The sequence below is a fragment of the Oreochromis aureus genome, linkage group 10 (assembly GCF_013358895.1).
Source record: "Oreochromis aureus strain Israel breed Guangdong linkage group 10, ZZ_aureus, whole genome shotgun sequence".
Classification (NCBI taxonomy): Eukaryota; Metazoa; Chordata; class Actinopteri; order Cichliformes; family Cichlidae; genus Oreochromis; species Oreochromis aureus.
In genome coordinates, this window is record NC_052951.1 from 25,950,957 (window position 1) to 25,973,429 (window position 22,473).

The 22,473-nt window shown below is 40.6% G+C and overlaps 3 protein-coding genes across 3 annotated transcripts; all 3 read right to left on the reverse strand.

Moving 5' to 3' along the window:
* Positions 1-4,153: 4,153 nt before the first annotated feature.
* LOC120442227 lies at positions 4,154-7,262 on the reverse strand. The gene is made up of 2 exons (XM_039618175.1): positions 6,782-7,262; positions 4,154-5,394 (listed from the first exon to the last, which is right to left on the reverse strand). Exons 1-2 carry the CDS (start codon positions 7,260-7,262, stop codon positions 4,154-4,156), a joined length of 1,722 nt encoding a protein of 573 aa, XP_039474109.1.
* An 821-nt stretch (positions 7,263-8,083) lies between these two features.
* Positions 8,084-12,724, reverse strand: LOC116319061 (G protein-activated inward rectifier potassium channel 3-like). Its single transcript, XM_031738287.2, has 3 exons — positions 12,470-12,724; positions 8,920-10,070; positions 8,084-8,446 (listed from the first exon to the last, which is right to left on the reverse strand). The coding sequence occupies exons 2-3, from the start codon at positions 10,040-10,042 to the stop codon at positions 8,250-8,252; spliced, it is 1,320 nt and encodes a 439-aa protein (XP_031594147.1). The 5' UTR covers positions 10,043-10,070; positions 12,470-12,724; the 3' UTR covers positions 8,084-8,249.
* A 376-nt stretch (positions 12,725-13,100) lies between these two features.
* zw10 (zw10 kinetochore protein) lies at positions 13,101-22,251 on the reverse strand. Its single transcript, XM_031738264.2, has 16 exons — positions 22,001-22,251; positions 20,914-21,048; positions 20,694-20,792; positions 20,008-20,085; positions 18,664-18,823; positions 18,283-18,435; positions 17,807-18,004; positions 17,495-17,631; positions 17,219-17,401; positions 16,678-16,901; positions 16,351-16,422; positions 16,086-16,255; positions 15,698-15,828; positions 14,687-14,818; positions 14,282-14,484; positions 13,101-13,709 (listed from the first exon to the last, which is right to left on the reverse strand). The coding sequence occupies exons 1-16, from the start codon at positions 22,103-22,105 to the stop codon at positions 13,589-13,591; spliced, it is 2,301 nt and encodes a 766-aa protein (XP_031594124.1). The 5' UTR covers positions 22,106-22,251; the 3' UTR covers positions 13,101-13,588.
* Positions 22,252-22,473: the final 222 nt, after the last annotated feature.

Genomic DNA, 22,473 nt, shown 5'->3' on the forward strand with positions numbered 1-22,473 from the left:
TTTATATTTGTATTCACGCGCATTAGCGCCATCTACCGAGGTGGGGCTGTTAAACGCCGCCAGTGTTACTGCTCATTAAATTAATCTTCCTTTTGCTGAACCTAGGACAAATGTAATGTAAACTGTTGTGTAAAACATATGTATGATTATTATTTTTATTTTTTTGCATATTGGTCACACTTAAATGTTTCAGATCATCAATTCAATTTTAATATTAGATTTATTTTAAAATTTTAAAATAAAGATAACTGGAATAAACACAGCATGCAGTTTGTGAAGGGGATCCTGATAATAGTTTGGGACTGGTCAGGGATGAGTCTTTCCAGGGTCTGACGTGGGAAGTCAGTGCCACAGGTCTGTAATCCTGGGGGCCGCTGTGACGTCTTCCACACTGGGACCCTCTGCGGGCTCAGATTCACCATGAACAGTTAATGAAAGACTCCACAAAGCTGGGGGCACAGGCCTTGAGGACAAGGGGACTCACCCTGTTTGGTCCAGCAGACTTGCCTGAGTGGAGTCTTCTCTGTTCTCTTTGAACCTGGTCATGAGTGAAAGCGCTAGGTGTGGGAGGGGTGTCAGGATTTTCACAAGATTTTATGGTGCAATATGGAGAGAGAAGGAGAGAGAGTGGCGTGGCTGTGGATTGCAGGCTAACTACAGGTAGGTCAGTAGGGGGGTGAGCATTTACTGCAGTGTCGAATCTGTTAAAAACGAATTCAACTCATTGGATCTGCCCTCATTCAGATGCTGAGTCTGTAACCGGGCTTTGGCAGAGTGGATAATGTCAAATGCAGCAGTGGGGTTAGAAGAGAGGGGAACATAAACAGCCACCAAGATTACATGGGTAAATTCCCTGGGAAAATAATCCGGCCTGAGTCCAACAGCGCATAGTTCAAAAATCACCAAACAACAGTGGACCTTTAAATTTAGATTTGCCATACTACTCTTCTATTTACTTAGACAAGACCACAGACAAGTGTTTTTAGCAGAATGTTAATTTTTATTTTGTGATATTATTTAAACATGTTTTTTCTTGGAAGGAGTACTGTGAGGACTTTGGGATGGAGAAAATGAGAGTGAGAGCAGGATATATGAAGGAATGTTGGTGAATCATTAGTAAAGAGGAACTGAGGGCAGCTATGAAGAAGATGAAAGTGGAAAACCAGATGGTCCAGATGACAACCTGTGGAGGTATGGAGATGTCTAGTAGAGTGAGCAATGGACTTTTTGACCAGACTGTTTAACAGAGAATGCCTGGATGAGGTCAGATACCTGGGGTTAACCATCCAAACCAATGGACAGGGCACAAGAAAGGTGAAAAAGAGAGTGCATGCAAGGTAGAATAGGTGGAGGCTGTTGTTAGGGGTGATTTGTGACAGAAGGATAGCAGCGGGAGTAAAGGGTAAGATTTACAAGATGGTAGTGAGACCTGCTATGATATATGGCTTGGAGCTGGTATCACTGAGAAAAAGATAGGAGGCTGAACTGGAAGAGAAACAGCTAAAGATGTTAAGATTTTCATTGGGAGTGAGCAGAATGACAGGATTAGAAATGAGAATATCAGGGGGGCTAAGTAGTTTGGAGACAAAGTTAGAGGCAAGTCTGAGATGGTTTGGAAAAATGCAGAAGAAGGGACAGTGGATATATTGGACAAAGGATGCTGAAAATGAGGAAGAGCACAGAGAAAATTCATGCATAGGGATTGGTGTGACAGAAAAGGAGGCTATGGATAGGGTGAGATGGAGGATGCACTGTGGTGCCCCCTAAAAGGAACATCTGAAAGACGAAGAACAAAAAAAGAGGATAAAATGTTTTTCTTGATTTGAAATAAATCAAACACCATATTATGTCAAAACATACAACAAGGAAAACAGCAGAAATTATGGCCTCCCTGAGATTTATATTCATGAATATGATTGTCATTACTTCAGAGAATGTCACAGTTGGTGTACAAAAAGAGGTATGAAAGTCATCGATGGCCATGTTTGTCTTTAAAATTTAACCCTCTGAGTCTGATCAAAATCACTACCCTTTCAGCTTGTTCGTGGCCAAAAGTGGCCACCTACAGATTAGGTCTGTAATTTTTATTATTTTTGGTTTTTTGCCATTTTTTCTGCATAAAGCTTTTAAGTAACTTCAGTTCTTTCCATAAATATAAAATAATTATTACTTTTTTATTTTTTAACCCTTTAAACACCAGTTTGTTTGTCCACTGCACCAGCTGGACGACAACCTCAAATCTTGCAATTTTATATAATTGCATTGCTACTGAAATTTCTTGTATTATTAATAGTAGAGTCTGGGGCATATAATTGATTCACATCAACACTGATTATAATGCATTGTTATTTTAGTGCAGAGAGAGCAAAAACATAAAAACTCCCTCTCAGACTGTTCGTGGCCAAAAATGGCCACCCTTGTTTACATTTACAAAATGCTATAAAATTTATATATATTAAGAAAATGTCCATTTTTTACATGATTTTTAGATTAGCATCAGGGCTGTTCATGAAAATCAAAATTTCATTAAAATTCTGAAATTTAACCCTTTAAATACCAGTTAGAGCACATAATCATAACAACTCATAAATAGAGAAAATCATAAAATCCCAGTTTTTTTTTCTAAATAATACATGCCATCTGATTTATTTGCTAACCATGATGAAGGTTAGATGCATAGCAATAATTAACAGCATCAATGACATTTATGCAACATTGTTTTTTCTGCAGTGGCAGAAAAACAAAAAACTCCCTCTCAGACTGTTCGTGGCCAAAATGGCCACCCTTGTTTACATTTACAAAATGCTATAAAATTCATATATATTAAAACATTTTCTACTTAGACCAACTTCATTTTTTAAATGAAAACCAGTCCTAGTCATGAAAACCAAAATATAATTCAAAATTAGAAATTATACCCTTTGAATAGCCCCTCTCCAGACTGGAGAGGGGCTATTCAAGTGGCGGAGGGCTTTCACTTCGGTGGCCTCAGAATCTCATCTCTGCTTTTTGCGGATGATGTGGTTCTGTTGGCTTCATCGGTGAAGGCCTCCAGCTCAGACTGGAACAGTTCGCAGCCGAGTGTGAAGCAGCGGGAATGAAGATCAGCACCTCCAAATCTGAGGCCATGGTTCTCAGCCGGAAAAGGGTGGAGTGCCCACTCCGGTCGGGATGAGTTCCTGCCCCAAGTGGAGGAGTTCAAGTATCTCGGGGTCTTGTTCGCGAGTGATGGGAGAAGGGAGCCGGAGATCGACAGACGGATTGGTGCCGCGGCTGCAGTGATGCGGACGCTGCACCGGTCCATCGTGGTGAAGAGGGAGCTAAGTGTAAAAGCGAAGCTCTCAATTTACCGGTCGATCTACATCCCTACCCTCACTTATGGCCACGAGCTGTGGGTAGTGACCGAAAGAACGAGATCGCGGATACAAGCGGCAGAAATGAGCTTCCTCCGAAGGTTGGCTGGCCTCTCCCTTAGAGATAGGGTGAGAAGTTCAGCCATCCGGGAGGGGCTCAGAGTAGAGCCGCTGCTCCTCCACATCGAAAGGAGCCAGTTGAGGTGGTTCGGGCATCTGACAAGGATGCCTCCTGGGCGCCTCCTGGGTGAGGTGTTCGGGCATGTCCCACCGGGAGGAGGCCCAGGGCAGACCCAGGACACGCTGGAGAGATTACATCTCTCGGCTGGCCTGGGAGCGCCTTGGTGTTCCCCCGGATAAGCTGGAGGAGGTGGCTGGGGTGAGGGAGGTCTGGGCTTCCCTGCTTAGGCTACTGCTCCCGCGACCCGGCCTCGGATAAAGCGGATGAAGATGGATGGATGGATGGATGGACCCTTTGAATACCAGTCAAATTATATGTTACTACTATGTTTTTTGGGGGGAAATAGCAATAAAGTTCAAATTTTTTCAGCAGTTGAATGACGAAACCTTTTTTTTTTTTTAATCATTGCAGGTCAGTGCCAGTAACAAAAATAATTATTATTAATATTAATATTTTGTATTATTCCTGTGAGTAATGACCCCAATAAAAGAAACTCCCACTTTGTTAGTCATGCCAAAAACGGCCTTTTATTGCTTGTTTGTACAAAATACATCCTCTTTCTGTGTGTGTGTGTGTGTGTGTGTGTGTGTGTGTGTGTGTGTGTGTGTGTGTGGCGCACTCAGGGAAGGCAGGACACGCAAACCACAGCAGAGTGATCTTTGCAGACACTCTTTCCACAGCTGGAGCGAGTGGTTGCCATTCTTCTTCTGTTTATACACAGTTCGCACCTTTTCCTCATTTTGTTGATGGGCTGTGGGTCATACTCTGATTCTGATTCTGACTGCTGTATCTCAGCAACAATAGCAGCGGCTGCTTTTGAGCGTGGGGCACAAGGCCGTCTTGCAATTTCTGGAGTCACCAGCATGTGGCCCAGCTCCTCCAGGAACACCCTTCGTTGGTGGGTCTTGGTGGACTCCCACTCAGGATGCACTGCTTTCCACAGGACAAAGGCATTGTATGCTGAGACGTCCAGAAGATTGTAGAACAGAGCCAGTGGCCAGTGACTGGTTTTCCTCCGACAACTGTAGGTGCCAACAACCTTGTCTAGGTTATCCACTCCACCTTTACACCTATTGTAATCAAGGATTGCTGCTGGCTTCTTCTTTTCCCCATCACTGACTGCTGGTTCCCTATGCTTTGTGCTCAAAAGAAGCACATTCTTCCCTCCCTTGGGCATGTAGGAGACTGCCATGGTTGTTTTGGTGAAGGCAAAGAGAGATGAAAGAATCTTCCTCTGTCTCAGCTGAACAAGCTGGGAAGGGAGCTCTGGTTTGTTTCTCCTGATTGTGCCAACCAGAGCTAGTTTTCTTCTGAGCAGCTCCTCTGCCAAGCTGAATGATGTAAAGAAGTTGTCACAAGTGACAGTGTGTCCTCTCATTCCCTGATTAACTTCCCGGGAACTTCCAGGTGATTTTCCTGTGTAAATTTCCATCTTCCAAGCATAGGAGGTTGCCACATCACAGGTCACCCAGATTTTAATGCCATATTTTGTAGGCTTCTTGGGCATATACTGTCGAAATCCACATCGACCTTTGAATCCAACCAGCTGCTCATCGACACACACGTCAACTCCTGGATTGAACAGCAGGGGGAGACGAGCAACCCACTTTTCCCACAGGACGCGAAATGCAGCAAGCTTATCGTTCCTGAAACGTCCCGGGCGGGTGAGCTTGTCATCAAAGCGGATGTTAGCGCTGATCTGGGCGTAGCGGTAGAGGGGCATTGTAGCACGGAATACTGCCCGTCCGGTCTTGTCAGCCCACAAACCACGCGATGCTTCATGCCTTGAGCGGTAGACACCAGCGAGAATCAAAATCCCAATGTACGCTCTCATCTCCACATCATCCACATCCCTCCAATCTATGGGCTCAAAATGTGGTCATAAATATTTTGTACTTGTAAATCAGTTTTGTACTTGTAAATCAGGATTTGTATGTGTAAAAAGAATTTGTGTGTGTGTAAAAAAGATTTGTATGTGTAAAAAGAATTTGTGTGTGCGTAAAAAAGATTTGTGTGTGGACTTAGCCAAAAAAACCCCTGCAAGTTACAAGTACGAATTTTGATCCTATTTTTCTTCCTTTCATCTGATTGGTCAATGTCATTTCAATCACAAATGTAACAATCCAATCAGAGAACAGATGGGTTTGGCTGTCAGAGGGGCACTTTTTTGAACTGCAGGTCTTTGAAGGGTAATACAGTTTGAAGCTGGAGGATCTCTATATAAATATCCGATAGCAGCTAGGTCCCCTAACTTTCGGCAGCTGTTGAAAGGATAAAGTTGTGGTATGTCAGTGGTTAGAAATACCATTATTACTTTAGGATTAGTTTAACACAAAGTCAGGGCTGACCCGGGACCATTGCTGTGAGTCACAGTGCGCAGCACAAAAGTCCTTTCACATCGGACGCAGTATGTGCTGCTAATGCTAACTGCTAACTAAAAGCCAAGGATCCAGAATTTGCTGCGCTGGCTGCTGAGCTCTGTGGGTTTTTGCAGCAGCTCTACCTGTACTAGATGCACCTGCTCCTTGTCGTTTCTATCTCTGACTTTATGTCCTCTACAAGAGTTTCTGGTTTTTTTGCTAGTTCTTCAAATGTTCAATAAAAACATGTATGCTAATTCATAACGAAGAAAGCTTTGTAATGAAGACTGTCATTTCCAAAACACTGCTCGCCCCCCCCCGCGGTCCGCAGCGCTTTTGAAAAGGCTGTGGAAGTCCCTGTATTAAACCCGTAGACCTGTGACACAAAAATCACCAGACTGTTTTCCTTCGTGGTGATGAAGGAAAACGCTGGGTTGGCATGTAAAAGGGCATTTATTCCCTTCAAAGACCTGCAGTTCAAAAAAAGCGCCCCATTCGACAGCCAAACCCATCTGTTCTCTGATTGGATTGTTACATTTGTGATTGACATGACATTGACCAATCAGATGAAAGGAAGAAAAATCGGGTCAAAATTCGTACTTGTAACTTGCAGGGGGTTTTTTTTTTGGCTAAGTCCACACACAAATCTTTTTTGCGCACACACAAATTCTTTTTACACATACAAATCTTTTTTACACATACAAATCTTTTTTACGCACACACAAATTCTTTTTACACACACACAAATCTTTTTTACACATACAAATCTTTTTTACACACACACACAAATTCTTTTTACACATACAAATCCTGATTTACAAGTACAAAACTGATTTACAAGTACAAAATATTTATGACCACATTTTGAGCCCATACCCAATCCTCACACTTTCGCCTCCCATGCAGGTTTGTGTGGGTGCACAGCAGCTGAATGATCTCTTCTGTCACAAACAGGTCAAATGCAGATCTTAGGGTGCTAATGCGGGCAACTGCATACAGGGTGGGCCCTGGAGTGATACCAGTGGGTACTGGATTGTAGCGCATGGTCTTCTCAGCAGTGGGAAACCACTCAATATTCCCAGAACGAGACATCCACTCAGCCACCGGCGCCCCGGCGTCTGCCGCTTCTCCTACCGTCTCTGCCATTAGCCGCTCTGCCTCGACTGCTGTCTCTGTATCATTCTCACTTGCTGAAGAGGAATCGGGCACTGGATGGTAATCCTCATCACTGGTAGTGATGCTGTCATTCTCTGAGGAGACTGAAGAAGAAGCCTCTTCTTCAGATGCAGCGGATTCCTCGTCATCTTCGCTTTCTGAGCGCATCACATAGTCAAGTGCTTGAAGCAGTGAATATGACCGTCTTGCCATCTTGCCAGAGCAAAAATGATCTTGAAGCTGCTGGGTTTATTTATAGCTTTACAAATGACTGCACCTGTATAAACCCCAGGACAGAATTACAAACAGTCCCAGTTTGTTGTTGTTTATGCTACAGCTACAGCTTTGAACTTTGCAGTGTCCTGTGAGTTCTTTCTCTGTTTTTTTTTTTTTTGTTGGGAGAGTAGATATTTTGGTGTGCATTTTTTTAATGAAAAGAACAAAGTTAGAGGTGCTTTCATTATGAACATCAAAGTTAAAATTACCCAGGAAGCTCAAAGCTCAATAGCTTGCATCAAGAGACATTCACATGAACTTGGACGTATGGCAACATAATTTATTTTTCTCTCTTGCAAATGCAAAGTTGTGCTGCAATTTCACACTGGCACTTTTTTTTTCATGCACAAACACAAACCTTTGTCTAACATCTTTAAGATCAAACCTGAATCAAAATTGTGTCATTCTTTTGGTCCATTGGAGTGCAGTAAGCCATCAAACACCCCTATAGAAAACTCAGAATATTACATGAAATTGCTTGCTTGGCCAAAAATAAAAAATGGGTAAATGATGTAATTTGGTAAAAAACATTAAAAACTACAATTTTCATGTGTTGAGTTTAGAATGAAAGCAATTTTACCTAAATCGCATGATATAGTACTGTCAGTAACAAGGAATCAAAAAAGGTGGTTATAATGGGTTTCAATTGGCCACGATAGAGCCAAGAGGAACAATTTAGTGTATAGTGAATATTACTGACATTATTAAGGAGCTGATATTGAAAATGAAAAAATCTGAAAGAAATACACACCTTTGGGAAGTTTCATTTTATTTGCATTAACAGAACAAAAATGGTTGAAAGACGAAAAGCAAAGTGGCCACAAATGGCATAGCAAAATGATTAACTTTCCACATCAAGAAAGTAGATACAATTATTACAACTGCAGATTCTAAGTTTCCATAAATAAGACCTGTTTTCAGTTTCTAAAATGTAGATTCCTCATCCTTTGCATGGCTTCTGTTTCTTGCACTGAGTGGAGACATTTGGACTTCAAAGGTTTTGTCAAATGCACTGTAGTCCACAAGGAATGCTCCTTTTTCCAGGGAAATGCACGAAGCAAATCGGTGACCCCACAGAATCTCATCCTGTGTGTAGGATGTCCTTGCCTGGCATGTCATACCTGCAGAAAAGCATCAGTGGGTTAGGAACCGGTCACTTTATTGGAAAAAGATCCAACAGATTTTATCAGGACATAACTTTATTGTGTGCAAGTTTACATGAAAGCACATCTTTTTCTCTGCATTTCTGTGCCTCCAGCACTTTATTCTTATGGCTCAGTGCTGGCTAAAGTTTTTTCATGAACACAAATTTAAGATTATTTTAGCGACAGAAACCTTTTTCTCAGTTGGTTTCAGTTTGCCAGCCACTCAAACAACGCCAAAAAACTACCACAAAGCAGCTTTATGAAGATCTATACTACTGTACGTGTTACTGTAACATCACAAAAACAACCAGTAAACATCACAACAAGCAATAAAATCCCAGTTTAATAATAACACAGATACTTAGCTCTTTTCAAAAATGACAAACATGCAAAGTTGTAAACGTAGCTGTATCCGTATTAAACAGCAGAAGCACAACATTTCTACAAACCTGATGCCTCCACAATGCCTTCCAGGATAACGATAATCTCCAGTGTCTCCCTCTTCAAGCGCTTGGCCCCCACCTCCCAGAAAGCACTACTGTCATTGATGATATGGGCAATGGTTTGGGGCTCTACCAGGAGAAGCCTGTCTCCTCCAGTGTCATAGCCCAGATTGATCTCTGACTGCTCCAGTGGGATGAACTCTCCCTCCTTGGTCTGCCTGGATTTGATCAGCTTGGCTCGGATCTTGGCGTCCACCATGTGGCTCTCTCGAAGGTCACCTATGCGGAAGAGCAAGCAGAGCTTCTCGTCACGCTCGCAGATGACGCAGTGTTTGCTGAAGATCAGTGTCTGGGCTCTCTGCTGTGGCCGGGAGATTTTAACGAACATACAACCCACCATCACGGCATCGATAATGGAGCCGGTGATGGACTGGACCATCAGGAGCACCACACCCTCAGGACAATTAGCTGTTACCCTCCTGGAGCCATACCCAATAGTCCTCTGGGTCTCCAGAGATAGCAGCAGGGCTGAGAGGTAGCTGTCCACATTTTCAAAGCATGGCTGCCACTGGGAGTCGTGGACGTGTGCAATGTCGTCACGTAGCCAAGCATCTAAGAAGTAGATTGCACCAAAGGACATCCATGTGAGGATGTAACAGGCAGTGAAGACGAGAAGGAACCAGAGATATTTAAGGTCTACTAATGTGGTGAAAATATCTGAAATGAAGCGACTCTTGTCTTTAATGTGCCCCAGATTAACCCTGCACTTCCCGTCCTTGGTGACGTAACGCTGGCGCTGATTGTTGGTAGTGACACATAGAGGCTGCTCGTCTCCCAGCAGCTTGCAGCGCCTCCTGAAGCTCTTTGCACCGTGCCACTTCTCTGTTGGAGAGAGAGGAATGTTGCCCCTGAAGGTTGATTGCCATTGAGAGCTCAAACGTTTAAAGTGTTTGTTACGATGCATGTGCAGAGGTTTCAAGGTGTCTTCTACTGATTCTAGAGGAGTTTCTTGGATGACGTCCTGTTGATGAACCTCAGGCTCAGCCGGAGCGAACACCTGAGAGGAACTCTCAGGTGGACACTGAGGCCCCTCTTGGGATGGTGGGGGTGATGAGCAGTTAGTGATCATCCTGGATCAAAGTGAATTTATCTGCAACCTGAAATTACAGAAAATATTACATAATATTCACAATTTTCCAAAAATCTGGCAGAAAAATGTGGATATGGATGATGTAATGTGGCCAACAATGATTCAACATTGCACACATTTCATGCTTTATTGTCGGGGAGAGTTAGTGTACACAGAACAGAGTGGTTGAGTAAACCAATGGCTCTAGTCGTGTGGATGTTCAGAAACCAAACCAAGCATCATAGTGAAAAAGAAAGGTAATATTTGTGACTTCGGACATGAAATGGTTGTTGGCGGAAACCATGGGAACACAGACAGAGCACTGACGTCAGAAAGCATTTAGTCAAAGTTTACACAGGATTTGTTACACTTACAAACAGATAAGTAGGTTACTGAAAATGTTCATGTAGATATTTTTTTTAAACCAACAAGAAAGTAACTATTATTCTTTACACCCGCGATAGATAAATAAAACATGACTCAGTGTCGGAGCTACATTTTAAACAGGGCACAAACAGGTTGTTTGGAAAAAGAAAGGAATCGGTTTTCAGTAGCAGCAACATTTCTTCTATCACTTCCTTAACAGCCTTTTCCACAGGAGACACTTTGGCATGTCACAGTAAGAAATGGTAATGGGTAAATGGTTAAGTAAAAGGGGTATTGAACTTAATGGATCCCTGTCACACTGTCAAGTCATAGTATGAGACTGGGACACAAAATTAATAAAACCATTGTTAACATTAAGTGTTTGAATTGCATTATTAAGCGTGCAGTGATCCAACTGTCTACATTGGTGCGGTTACATATCCACTTCTTTGACTGGCTGACAAATGTATTCAGTGCAACACGTGCAGTATATTAACTTTTCACTTTGTGTATGTATGTATTTCCTTTTTACTGCTGCCAGTTCATCCTCTATTTATATTCAGGTGATTCACGAGGTGACTTCAGATACAGATCAGCATAACAGCAGGTTTCATCTGTCTGAAGTGGGCTGATCAGTCACTGCTGCATCTTATTGCACATGTAGGGATTGTTCTAATCCTTAAAATTAATCTGAACTACACTAAAGAATACAAAGGATTTGAAAAGATTACCAACTGTATTTGCCTGTAGGCTTAAATCTAGAAAGTAATGTCCAGATGTGGCCAAAATTCATCTTGACTACATGTGTGCCCCATCTGTGTAATACATTTACAGCTATCAAGCAACGTGAGTCAGGGGGACAGGATTTTACTACAAGGAAACATTCCAAAACAAATACGAACTTACAATCTTAAATCTTTTTAGCCCATTTATGTTTTAGAGTTGCTTAAGAATTTTGAGCAACTGGTACCTGTTTGTAGATGAGGGTGTCGCATATGTCATGTCTTGTATTGATAATATAAACACAATTTGCAAGAATTTTTTTTAAGTAAGCATCAACCATATGTGATAATTGTCAAATAAGATGTAGTCTATGAATAAAAAGTAAACTATTATAAAATATAGTAGTTTATATAGTTTAACAATGATAAAAAAAAATTATGTGTTACAATAGCCAGTTACATAAAAAATGCAAAAAGTGCCAACCTCAATAAATCAATACAGTATAATTTAATATGAAGCTTAATTATGAACTCAGTCCAGACATTTTGTAAGGTGCAACAGTATAAACAAATATGGTGGTAATACAGATTGATATTCAGTTAGTATTATCTTCTACAACTTTATAGCTTTAGAGGTTTTATATAAACAATAGTCATTTCCATACATGTTGTGGGTGAGTTTTGGGTTTATTTTCTTCCTTTTTTGTTTCATTTTCAATGTAACCAGTCCTTGTGATGTTTTTGTAACTGAATTTACAATACGTTAATACTTAGTCAAAAAATATTTTGAGTAAAAAAAAATTACATTGCCAAATATTCCATGTTATGCTAAGCTTACCTCATGGTGCACTCAGACTGACAGCTACTCCAGGCAATGAAAACCTGAAGTAAGTGGACAAGTACAGTCTCCACGTATTTTTAAATTTTTAATGAGTTATTTCCAGGATATACATTGGAAAGTAGAATATGTAGTGTAGTTTAATCAATAAGGGTACTGACAGAAAATAATTCACCCACATTAGACTGTTTGTTTGTTGTTGGTTTTGACAGGTAACTTTTGAGGTTTCCTTCAATTTTCACATTTTCCATATCCAATCAATCAGTTAACCAAATTAATCCAAATGTATCATCATGAATAAAAATTAACTGAATTTAGATTCCTGTGAAAACAAGCATTACATAAATACCACACAACAGTGCATCAGTGTTTTCTATTGATAAAATACAGGACAAGTGACTGAGTAAGTTAAGATAAAGAAAGCAAAGACAGTAGCAATGTCTTACAGATTGAGTTCACATGTTCAGATTTATTTACTGAAAACATGAAAACCTCACATACCTCTGCGAAGCATGTCTTAAGATGAACGCTGCTGCTGGTATAATGTAACTTCCTTCAGCTCATCGGGGTAATCAAATGGAGGAGGAGAGAGTTTGGAGTGAAGAGCTGCTGCTGTGGAGCTATCCAGCTGTTTGTCTCCTCCCCCTCAATCGTTCAGAGCACAAACACTGACAACAAAATGTTTTTTCATTCTTACAGTCTGCTTTTACAAACCTAATATGATTCAGGGCACATTCAATAGCCTGTAACAGTTTTTGGAACATTTCAGCCCAGATACTCTCACCCTAGTCAGATAATTTAATCAGCCTTGAACATAATATAACCTGGGTGTATACATTTTTCTTTAACTTTTGTAAATCAAGCTATTTATGAAATGAGGCTGGAAAAAGTTCCACAAAAGCATAAACACTTAAGTCTCTGTTTTATAGGTCATCTATCAGTGGTGGGGGCTGTAAATTAAACACAGACCTGACCGAATACAATACAGGGATCAAATGAAAAAAATGGAACTTACACAAAATAAGCTGCTACTTTATTCTCTGCATACTGAGCATTATGAAGTTGTATGATGGCAAGACCTATCACCAAGAACACTCATCATTTCTATTCATCAAGAACAGCCTGGACAAGGTCTCGAAAAAAATTGAGTGTTTTGGTTTATTTGGATAAGTTATATCTGTACACACAGACACACATCATGGAAAAATTCAGTTTCACTGCTCGAACAAGAAAATTTGCAATACTAAGTCCAAGGTCCAGAGCGGGTCTTTCACAACTTAACGGTCCTTTAGAGGCGCTTAGGTTCAAACAAATAAACTCCTGAAATCACATCAGTAAGTTTGATTAATGAAGTGCAGCAAAGTTGCCCTGAATACGGCATCATGTGTCAACAGAGGGCAAGTTTCTGGTTACACAACCTCAGGGGGCTGGGGAGTAATAAATCCCCAGTGACAACACCTCAACCATTTCTGTGATGAGCTGTTCAGCCCGTATACAAGTAAATGTTTATATTTTATGCAAATAACAGAAAATAGAAATGAATAAAGGCAAAGAGTCCATATTTTCCACAGTGGAAAAGTGCTCTAGTATCTTGGGATTTTTTTTTTTCTTTCCAAGAATCTATTTGATTTTGGCCAAAGCTGCAGCTCTCCTCTCCGTATTCTGAAACAAAGCTCGGATCAGACTCTTCACCTCCGAACTGGAGAACTCCATAGCCAGCGGACCTTTACTGTCAGCCCACCTATGGAGACAAATCAGAGACAAGTCAGACAGCCACACACAAAAGAAAAGAGATATAGTAAGATAGTTAGATCTTCCAGTCAAAGTCTATTAATGGTCCCACAAAGTCATTTTCAGACCAGGAGGGATAAATCCTTTAGGACTGTGGTCCCCTCCAGCTTTAAGAAGCAGCTGAAGACTCATTTATTCAGACTGGGTTTTAACTAGTTTTAGGCTGTATGATGTTTTATGTATGCTGTTATACATATTATGTTTTTATCTTCTGTGCTTTTTTTTTTTAATGCCAGTTTTTACTGTAAAGCACCATAGATTTTTTTTCCTCCCCCCATGAAAGGTACTGGATAAATAAATAAATATGCATGCATGTAAAAGCAGACATAAAAATTTATCAATGGAGAAATATCACTGTAAATTCCTACATACTAACTTTTCTTTTATAGCTATAAAAATATGACACCGTCACACTTACAAACAAGCCATTAATTTAAAGGCTGAATGGATTAAAAGTAATGACAAGCCACTGTTACACCACACCTTTCTGTTATTTTCTGTGTTGTGAAGTTTCTTTCTTACCTGTCAACGATCTCCTGCAGATTGGCCTGCAGCACGATGACGAGCTCCTTGAAGGTGCCCCACTTCTTCACATAGAGGGGCACTTCCTCCTGATATTTCTTATTCTTCTTTTCCTCAGCCAGAGGGATAAAGACCAGCGGGCCTTCATCAATTATAGTTTGGCACAAAGTCTGGAGATGGTTCCCATCCTCAGAGGAAATGTCCTATTTAAGTGACAAATACAATCCTTATTAAAGATTAAATATGTCAACTCTGAGCATGTAACACAGCATCCTAGTATTAGAATCTGAATAACTCTGTTTGAATTTCATATTTTATCAACCAAAGACAACATCTTCTTAGGGCTTTATTATGACAAATGTTTATTTCCTTGATTCGTAAACGTTAAATTTCAGTAACACAAACCTCTAGCATCATGATTTTGGCAGTAACTTCTGTGATGGCTGTGTTGAGGAGGTTGCCCATGGCTTTACAATAGATGCTGACCGGAAGGACATCCTGCCAGACTGTACCCAACTGCTTCAACTGATGAATAACCTGCAATCAAACAAACAGATGAGTGGAGTGTGAGTAAAAAGCACTGCACAGCCTAAAGGGTGAAAATGGAAAGGGACTAATATGTATGTAGTGCTTTCTTAGTCTTACTGACCACTCAAAGGACTTTGAATGGATATTTAAATTATACTCATTAACTATTTAATAAGGATATCAATAAAAAAAGCATTTCAGCTGCCCCTCGTGTGGCTCTGATGGAATTGATCCCCCCATTTTAATTGATCTAGCTCTCTACTCAGTGAAATGGCCTAAGTATTACCTGTGCTACAAGCCTTTTTCCAGGCACTTTACATATATCATTTCATTGTTTGTGCAAAACGGTGGGGGCCCCACCTCAGTGTTGTGCCTGAACACTTCCTGTAGACACATCTTTAAAAAGCCTTGCTGGAAGGTGGAACTTAACCTCATACGCCTCTTTTCCACTAGCACCTATCTGGCTCAACTCGACTCTTAGTGATTTCTATCAGGTAGCATTACCTGGCACCAGCTACTTTTTTAGTACCACTCGGCCAGGGTTCCAAGCACCCAAGAGTCGAGCCGAATGGCTCTCTTCTTTTTCCTCAAGCCATAGACCAAACAGCAGACATTCCTCAGTGTCCTCCATTGTCGTTGCATTTGTGTCACATACAAATAGGGTTACGGGCCTCCTTGCTCTAATGACCCCAGCTACACAGAGGTTATACTCAATTATAGTTCTTAAACTACAAAACCGAGTTTAGTCGAATAAGAACAAGTGGAAAAGAGGCATGATCTTGATATACTTCTATTCAAACCAGGACCTTCTTCTAACATCAGTGCTAACCACCACACCAGCCTGGTGCCCAAACTCTTTTTCTATAATGAGCATTTCTCCCCACTCACCTGCCGTACTGCTTTGCTAGCTGCAGTGTAGTTATCTTCATCATCCAGGTTGCAGAAATTGTGAGCAGTGGAAAGTCGCTCCAGCAGTTCAGCTCTCTGAACATTCAGCTGGGCTAAGAAGCATTGGGCACCTGCAAGAAAAAGAACAAAAAGGGATAAATGTTTTTGGAGAGTTAAGTGTGCTCATATTTCAAAGCAAACTGCAGACTGAATGTTGGTCCTTGGTAGGAAACTTTTGCCCCAATTTTTCCATAAAACCCCTTTCTCTCGTTGGTCCAGCGTGACAGAAACTTGAAATCAAATCTTGAGTATCTGAATCATTAATAATTTGCATCTGGCAACAACAGAGGGCAGTTCATAGTACAACAATTCATGACAGAATGCTTACCCAGTTTTCTGAATCCTGGAACCATGTCAACAAAAGTTGCGACGCCCTCGCTGAGAGGCTGCGGCAGGTGGTTTCTGAAATGGTGACCCAGGGTGAGTAGATGATGGGCCAGGTACATGCAGTTGTTGTGTTGGATGGCAGCTAGATGAGGAAATTTGAGCAGGTTTTCCCTGAGTAGCAGAGAAACAAAAGTTACTCATTTACACTTTCGCAGTACATCTACTGCTTCTGTCCGTCACATGTTATGTGATGGAAACAGCCTTACTTGTGGTACGTTGGCACAACATCGTAGAACAACTGGAAAATGTTTCTCACAGTGAAGAAGAGCTGCAAAGCACTGCAAAGAAGAAGAGAAGAGTTTTCAAACTGATTCTTTACGAACTCAACCTTCCCTGTGCAGTGTATAGTCTATATATAAATAAAAGGATATTTTGACCTATTTTGGACAGAGGTATTGTAATCACACTGAAACTGCTACAGCTAAGAGACAGTCTTAGATTTCTCATTGTAGAAAAGCACAGAAGGATTATTATCAGGACTCAAGCATACATCAACACAAAACACAGTGAGCTCTCTCAGAACTGTAACAGACCTTTGTGTTGAGCTCCCAACAGCTTCACACAGAGTGTCGAGTGCCAGCTCCATCAGCTGCTGCACTGACTCACTGATGCGACAGGCTGGCAGCCTCAGACTCCACGCAGACAGCTGCTTTGAGTTCTCCATTGTCACATCCTCCTTTAAGATCTCTTGCTTGACCTTGCCCTCTGAACTTGGAGCTGGCAGCTTGGGGAGGCGAAGTTTTGAGTCTGGTGTGATCTAATAGATAAGGTTTGTAACAAGGAAATAAAGCAATTTGCAGCAGGGGTAATTACAAGGGTAATCACACATGCATGTAATTTTTTACAACTCCAGTGGAATAGTTATTTAAATACTTCTTCACACAACAGTTTTTGTAGCATATTTAGGAGGTGGCCTGATGAAAACCATTTAATCATTTTTACACAAAGATCTTAAAAGGATAAGGAAAACTTCACAATATTAGCTAAAAATACAACATAGTTCCTTTTTTGACATTCTGTGGACTGTTTTTCACATTATGATAAGAGAACACTCAGACACTCAACCCCACATACTTTGACTGTGTTATGCATCTTTGAGGTCATGAGTTTACGGGCTGCTACAATGACGTCCTTGCACTTCTTGCTGGCAAAGTGACAGTTAACATCTCTGGCATATTTGAGCAGGTCTGTGGAATCACCCTGCAGATACTCCATCTCCTTTAGAGACTTCTCAAACTCCTCTGTTTCCTTTATCACCTTGAACACAAAAAGAGAACAAATACACAGTAAAAATGTAGTTGCGTGTATTATAATATTGTTATACTTGACAAACAGCTGTTAGGTCCATACAGTGTTGTATTTCTCCAGCTGGCTGCTGTTGGTGGGGATGGAGTGAACCAGGCACTCATGTATGATGGTGTGGGACATTTCCTCCCAAATCAGCTCCCCCAAGATAGCTGACAACTTTTTATCACCAATCGACACGTCTGGAAAATAATAAACAAGTGACTTGCCTCTTCAACAAGACTCGGATGTAATATTTCAGGTTAGCATGGATAATTTCTCCTCATATTCAGTCTGTCATTGCTTTCCATGTAATGATCCCAAAAGATGTAAAACCCAGTATGTATTTTACAACCAGTACGTGCAGCCATACTGTACCTAGGAGATGTGAATGAAGCGTCTTGAGCACCAGCAGCAGCTTGTTGTAGACCTTTGAAGGTGCGCATCGCTCCTCATCGCTCTCCTCCAAACACTGCAGGGCCAACGTGGTTCCCTCACCCTGCTGCTCAGTCACTCTCACGGACAGAGACGCGTACATCACCAACGGCTTCAAAATGTTCTTCAAAAGCACCTGACCTGAATATCAACAGAAAGCATAAGTGAACGGGGTTCTGACCTCAGATACATTGTGCTTCAGAGCTAAATAGATTAACCTGGCTGACTCACTTGAGAAACATCTTTAATAAGGAAAATTATGTTATAAAAATTGCAGCGCTGTACCACAAATATGGTATAGAACAGTCACACATTCATCATAAATATTTTAAATGAAATAAAGTACATACAAGGTATTATACACATTTTAAAAGGACACAAAAGCACTGCTGCTTTATGGCGGTGCTGCTTCTTCTTACTGAAGAGTTTGATCTTGTGCTGAAGGTCTCCCTGGATGGCGAGAGCTTGCAGGACAGAGCTCAGTAGTGTAGGCGGTTTCAGTTCGCCATCCTTACTGCAAGCACTGCTCAGTTTCAGCTCCACCTTCAAGAAAGACATCTCCCCTGCAGGCTCTGGGAACACACACCCAAAAGCTACAGCTCAAGTATACTTTAAGATTACCTTATAAAACCTAACTAATGTGTTCAAGCCTGTTGGGCACAATCGTGGATAACTTTCTCACCCGGAAAAAGGTGAGAGCTAGTTAGCAGTAGAGCTTGGCTTATTTATTTAATTAATTTATTTAATGTGGAAAAGAGCTCACACAAAGAGTGGTACCCTGTTCTTTCAGGATGTCTTACCCTTTGTGGATGGTAACTTCCAGATGACGAGGCGCTTCCATTCATCTCCCAGGTGGTAAATGAGGTTCTCTCTTTGCACTGTCAACTCAGAGCTGAGAGCACTGAGGAGCGGCAGCTCAGAAGTCTTCCAGCGCTTCAGTGACCCCACACTGTTCCTTGCCTTCAATAAAAATATGACGCATGAATTAGTCTGTTTATGTGCACTCAGCTACCGAGACAAAGCATCTTACACAGGCAACAAGACAACAAGCTGTGCAACAGTAACCAGGTCACTTTAGGGCAACATTTCCCCTCTTCTTCATTTAAAAGAGTCACATGTACGCAGGAGGCATTCCAGCCATCTTTTTCAGTCTATTTAACACAGTTGTTTGAGGTTCTCTTTTTGTATAACTGAACAGCATTGTTAGTGCAGCGTATCCGGTCACAGTAACTGACACACACAAAGACCCCAAAGGCACTAAAAAAAATATTTTAACAATGGCCCATTTTATCATGGTATTTGTGTGATTTTATTTGTTCTGCCTCATCCTTACTGACACAGTCATGCCTGTGGGTTTTTTATTTTTATTTTAGTTTTCCAGCTGTACTTCACTTAGCTTAAAGCCACTGTATAGGCTCACTGGGGTGAATTGCACACATTGGATTAGTTATGTCACAAAAATGCCATTGAGTGAAAAGGCCAAACATAGTTACCTCTGTTTTAATTAACTACAAACAGCATACAACACTGACTGGCAGTGCTTTTATTGCAATCACGTTTATTTCAGATATATTCTAAGTGAACTTTCTGAGGAAGCAGGCAAATATGATTAAGTCATTACACCAGTTTTCAGTCACCCTCTGCTTTTTTCGCCTCCACATTTATTAATATTTTAACTTGTTTTTGAAACATTAAAACAAATTTCTGTTTATCAAAATGAAAGGAAATGAAAGGACTTGTTAAGTAAGGTGACACAGACTTACTACCTTAACAGTAAGTAGAATAAATTAAATTGTACTGGAATGATGGTTAATGATTGCCTTTCTAGTAAGTTGAGCACTCAAAAAGTCTCAGAAGCACACATTTATCTATGCCTAAGCACTTTCTAACATTCACACGCACATTCAAACTTCAATGGATGCTATTCACAACTCAAGGTTTGGTATCTTGCCCAAGGTCACTTTGGCATGCGAACTGGAGGAGTCCGCGACTGAACCTCTAACCTGCTTCACCACCTATCCTGGGGCTCATCTGTGCAGTCACCTTAAAAAGACCCATTTTTGAGGCAGATAAATGCTGGTTTAGTGCTCAGTATTGTTTAAAGTAAGCTAAGGCTGTGGGGACATGAATGAAGCAGCTCTTACCCTTTCCAGCCGGTTGGCAGCATCCACATACTTCTTCTCCAGTAAAGCCTTGTTGAATTCTTCCATTGCACTGTGAAACTGAGTCACACGGCAGATACATCAGCCACAGAAACATATATACCGCCTTAAAAACAAACAAACAAAAACCACACACACATGCACACAAAAAACTGGATCTTTGCCAATAAAACATTTTGTCAAGTGACAGAAAAGCTGTCCAGTTCACCCTATTTTTTGGATAATTTACAATAATAACTCATTATCATTATTTTTATCATTATCATTATTATTGTTGTTGTTATATGAAAATACATTTATGAAATCCAAGAACTGTTAAAAACAAAAACACTACATAGAAAAACAGAACACGCAAATTCTCAAAAATTATAAACACAAAACAAGTCTCAGCTCGTCATGCAGGATTGTTCCAAGCCAAGGGGTCCTAATGGATTACATTTAAGTGATGCTAAAACCAGTAGGAAGCTGAGCTTCTGCATTTTGAAACAGTTGGTGTGCTTTTCTCTTTATATTAAAAAAAGAAAAAAAAGAAAAAAAAGAAAAAGAACAGTAGTAAAGTATCCTAGAGCAATAGAGACCTTTTTTATGGGAGCTCTTTGGAGAAAGGACTGGTTGGAAGTATCCATGCAATTACTTGACTTTAATATAAAAACTCAAGAATAGTGTACCTCTTTTAGGTGTCCAAGCATTGTTATGATGACGGTATTTTTCTCCAGCTGTTGCTTCAGCTTTGTATATTCAGCCACGGCCACATGGACGTTCTGCACCTAAGTCCACATCAACAAATACTTTAAAAGCATGCTACTAAGTTATACCACAAGAAAAACCTACTGCATGAAACAGAATGAGACCTGGTTCAACTTTCACTTTAAACAATTTCATACATACTTCATTCTCAATGCAGTTTTTTAGAGTGTCCATTTCTTTGGAGACTGCATCAACCTGTAGCATCAACTCCTCTGATGACTGGAGACTGGGCAGGAAATCGTTGTATCGCTTATTTATCATGTCGCACACCTCTTCCTGGAGAAAACACGTAAAGACAACCGAGTCATTTATTTCCTAAAAATAATTATGAGACAACCATTTAACTTTTACTCATCTATAACCTGCTGAATAAGCTCAGATTGCACATTTTTGAAGTTTATTAACGATTACAATTATTTGTGTGTCGTTGAAAATAAGACTGAGGCTTTGTGTGTAGTGTAACTCTTAATAAACTATCACGACACACAACAGTTGATATGAATACACTATGGTGGAAATCATGCAAAACCCAAATAAGAGCAGTTAAATTAATTTAATGCGGCAGACAAACGTGGAAGAATGTCATCCAAGGCTGTCGGAGCTGGCTAAAACTTCAGCAGGTGTCCTGAAATCCTGTTAACTACAGCCTATTTATTACTATAAGCAAAGATATTAGACCTAAAAAAAAAAAAAAAAAAAAAAAAAAAAAAAAAAAAAAAAACACATCAATGATCAGTTGGCGATAACTAGTCACCTGGTCAAACCTCTGGTGTTTGTATCATCTACGATGCCCAGCCAGAAACATTAAGCCTGTTTAACCACGGTACGGCAAATCACATCATTCATTATAAGATCTGCATCAGACCAAAAGTCGTCTCTAAATCTAGAGAAAGCATAACTTATTTCTTAAACTTACACACCTCCTCCCGTTGTACAGTAATATTTACAAGCCACGTAACCTAGGTGTCAGTACTGAGTCTGTACCACAGATAGCTTAGTCCAAATCTTGCTAAACAAACGAAGTTAACTCGCTTTGAGCTTTACTGACAGTCTGCATGTATATTATCAGATTTTCTGGTTAATTTCTACATACAGCTGAGTGTAACTTCAGGTAGTAAAGTTAAAACGGGGACGGGGAACTAACAGTAAACCCGCTAACAGCTAAGAGTTGGTTCAAACTTTGCGTAGCGAGACGTTAGCTGATGCTATGACGCTAGTCGGTGGTTACCTTTGTGTCCTCCACTTTTCGCGACATCTTGCTTATTTTGCCGGACAGATCCTCCTTCTCCAGTTTGCCAGAGCTGGCTAGAACTTCAGTCACAAACGACGCCATGCTTTTTAGTAACGTTATAATGTCCTAGCAAAACTGTGACAGGTCAGCACAACAGCAGCAGCTCAGGACCCGCCGACCGCTCTGATTGGTCCTCACTGTCGTCTTTGATTACGCCTGCAAACTGCTGCGAGATCAAACCACTACCGCCCCCAAGTGTTCCCGCGGGGTAGATGTAAATATATATATATAAAAAAAAAGAAGCTGACGCAAAAAGACAGTCATAAAAAAATCTTATTAGTCTTCATTTCATCATTTTTAAATGAATCGTTAATCTTTTCTCGTTTTAATTTTATTAAATTAAAAAAAAAACATATATAAAATACTCACAAAAAATACTGTCTGAAGCTCAAATTGTCTGGTTTATATGT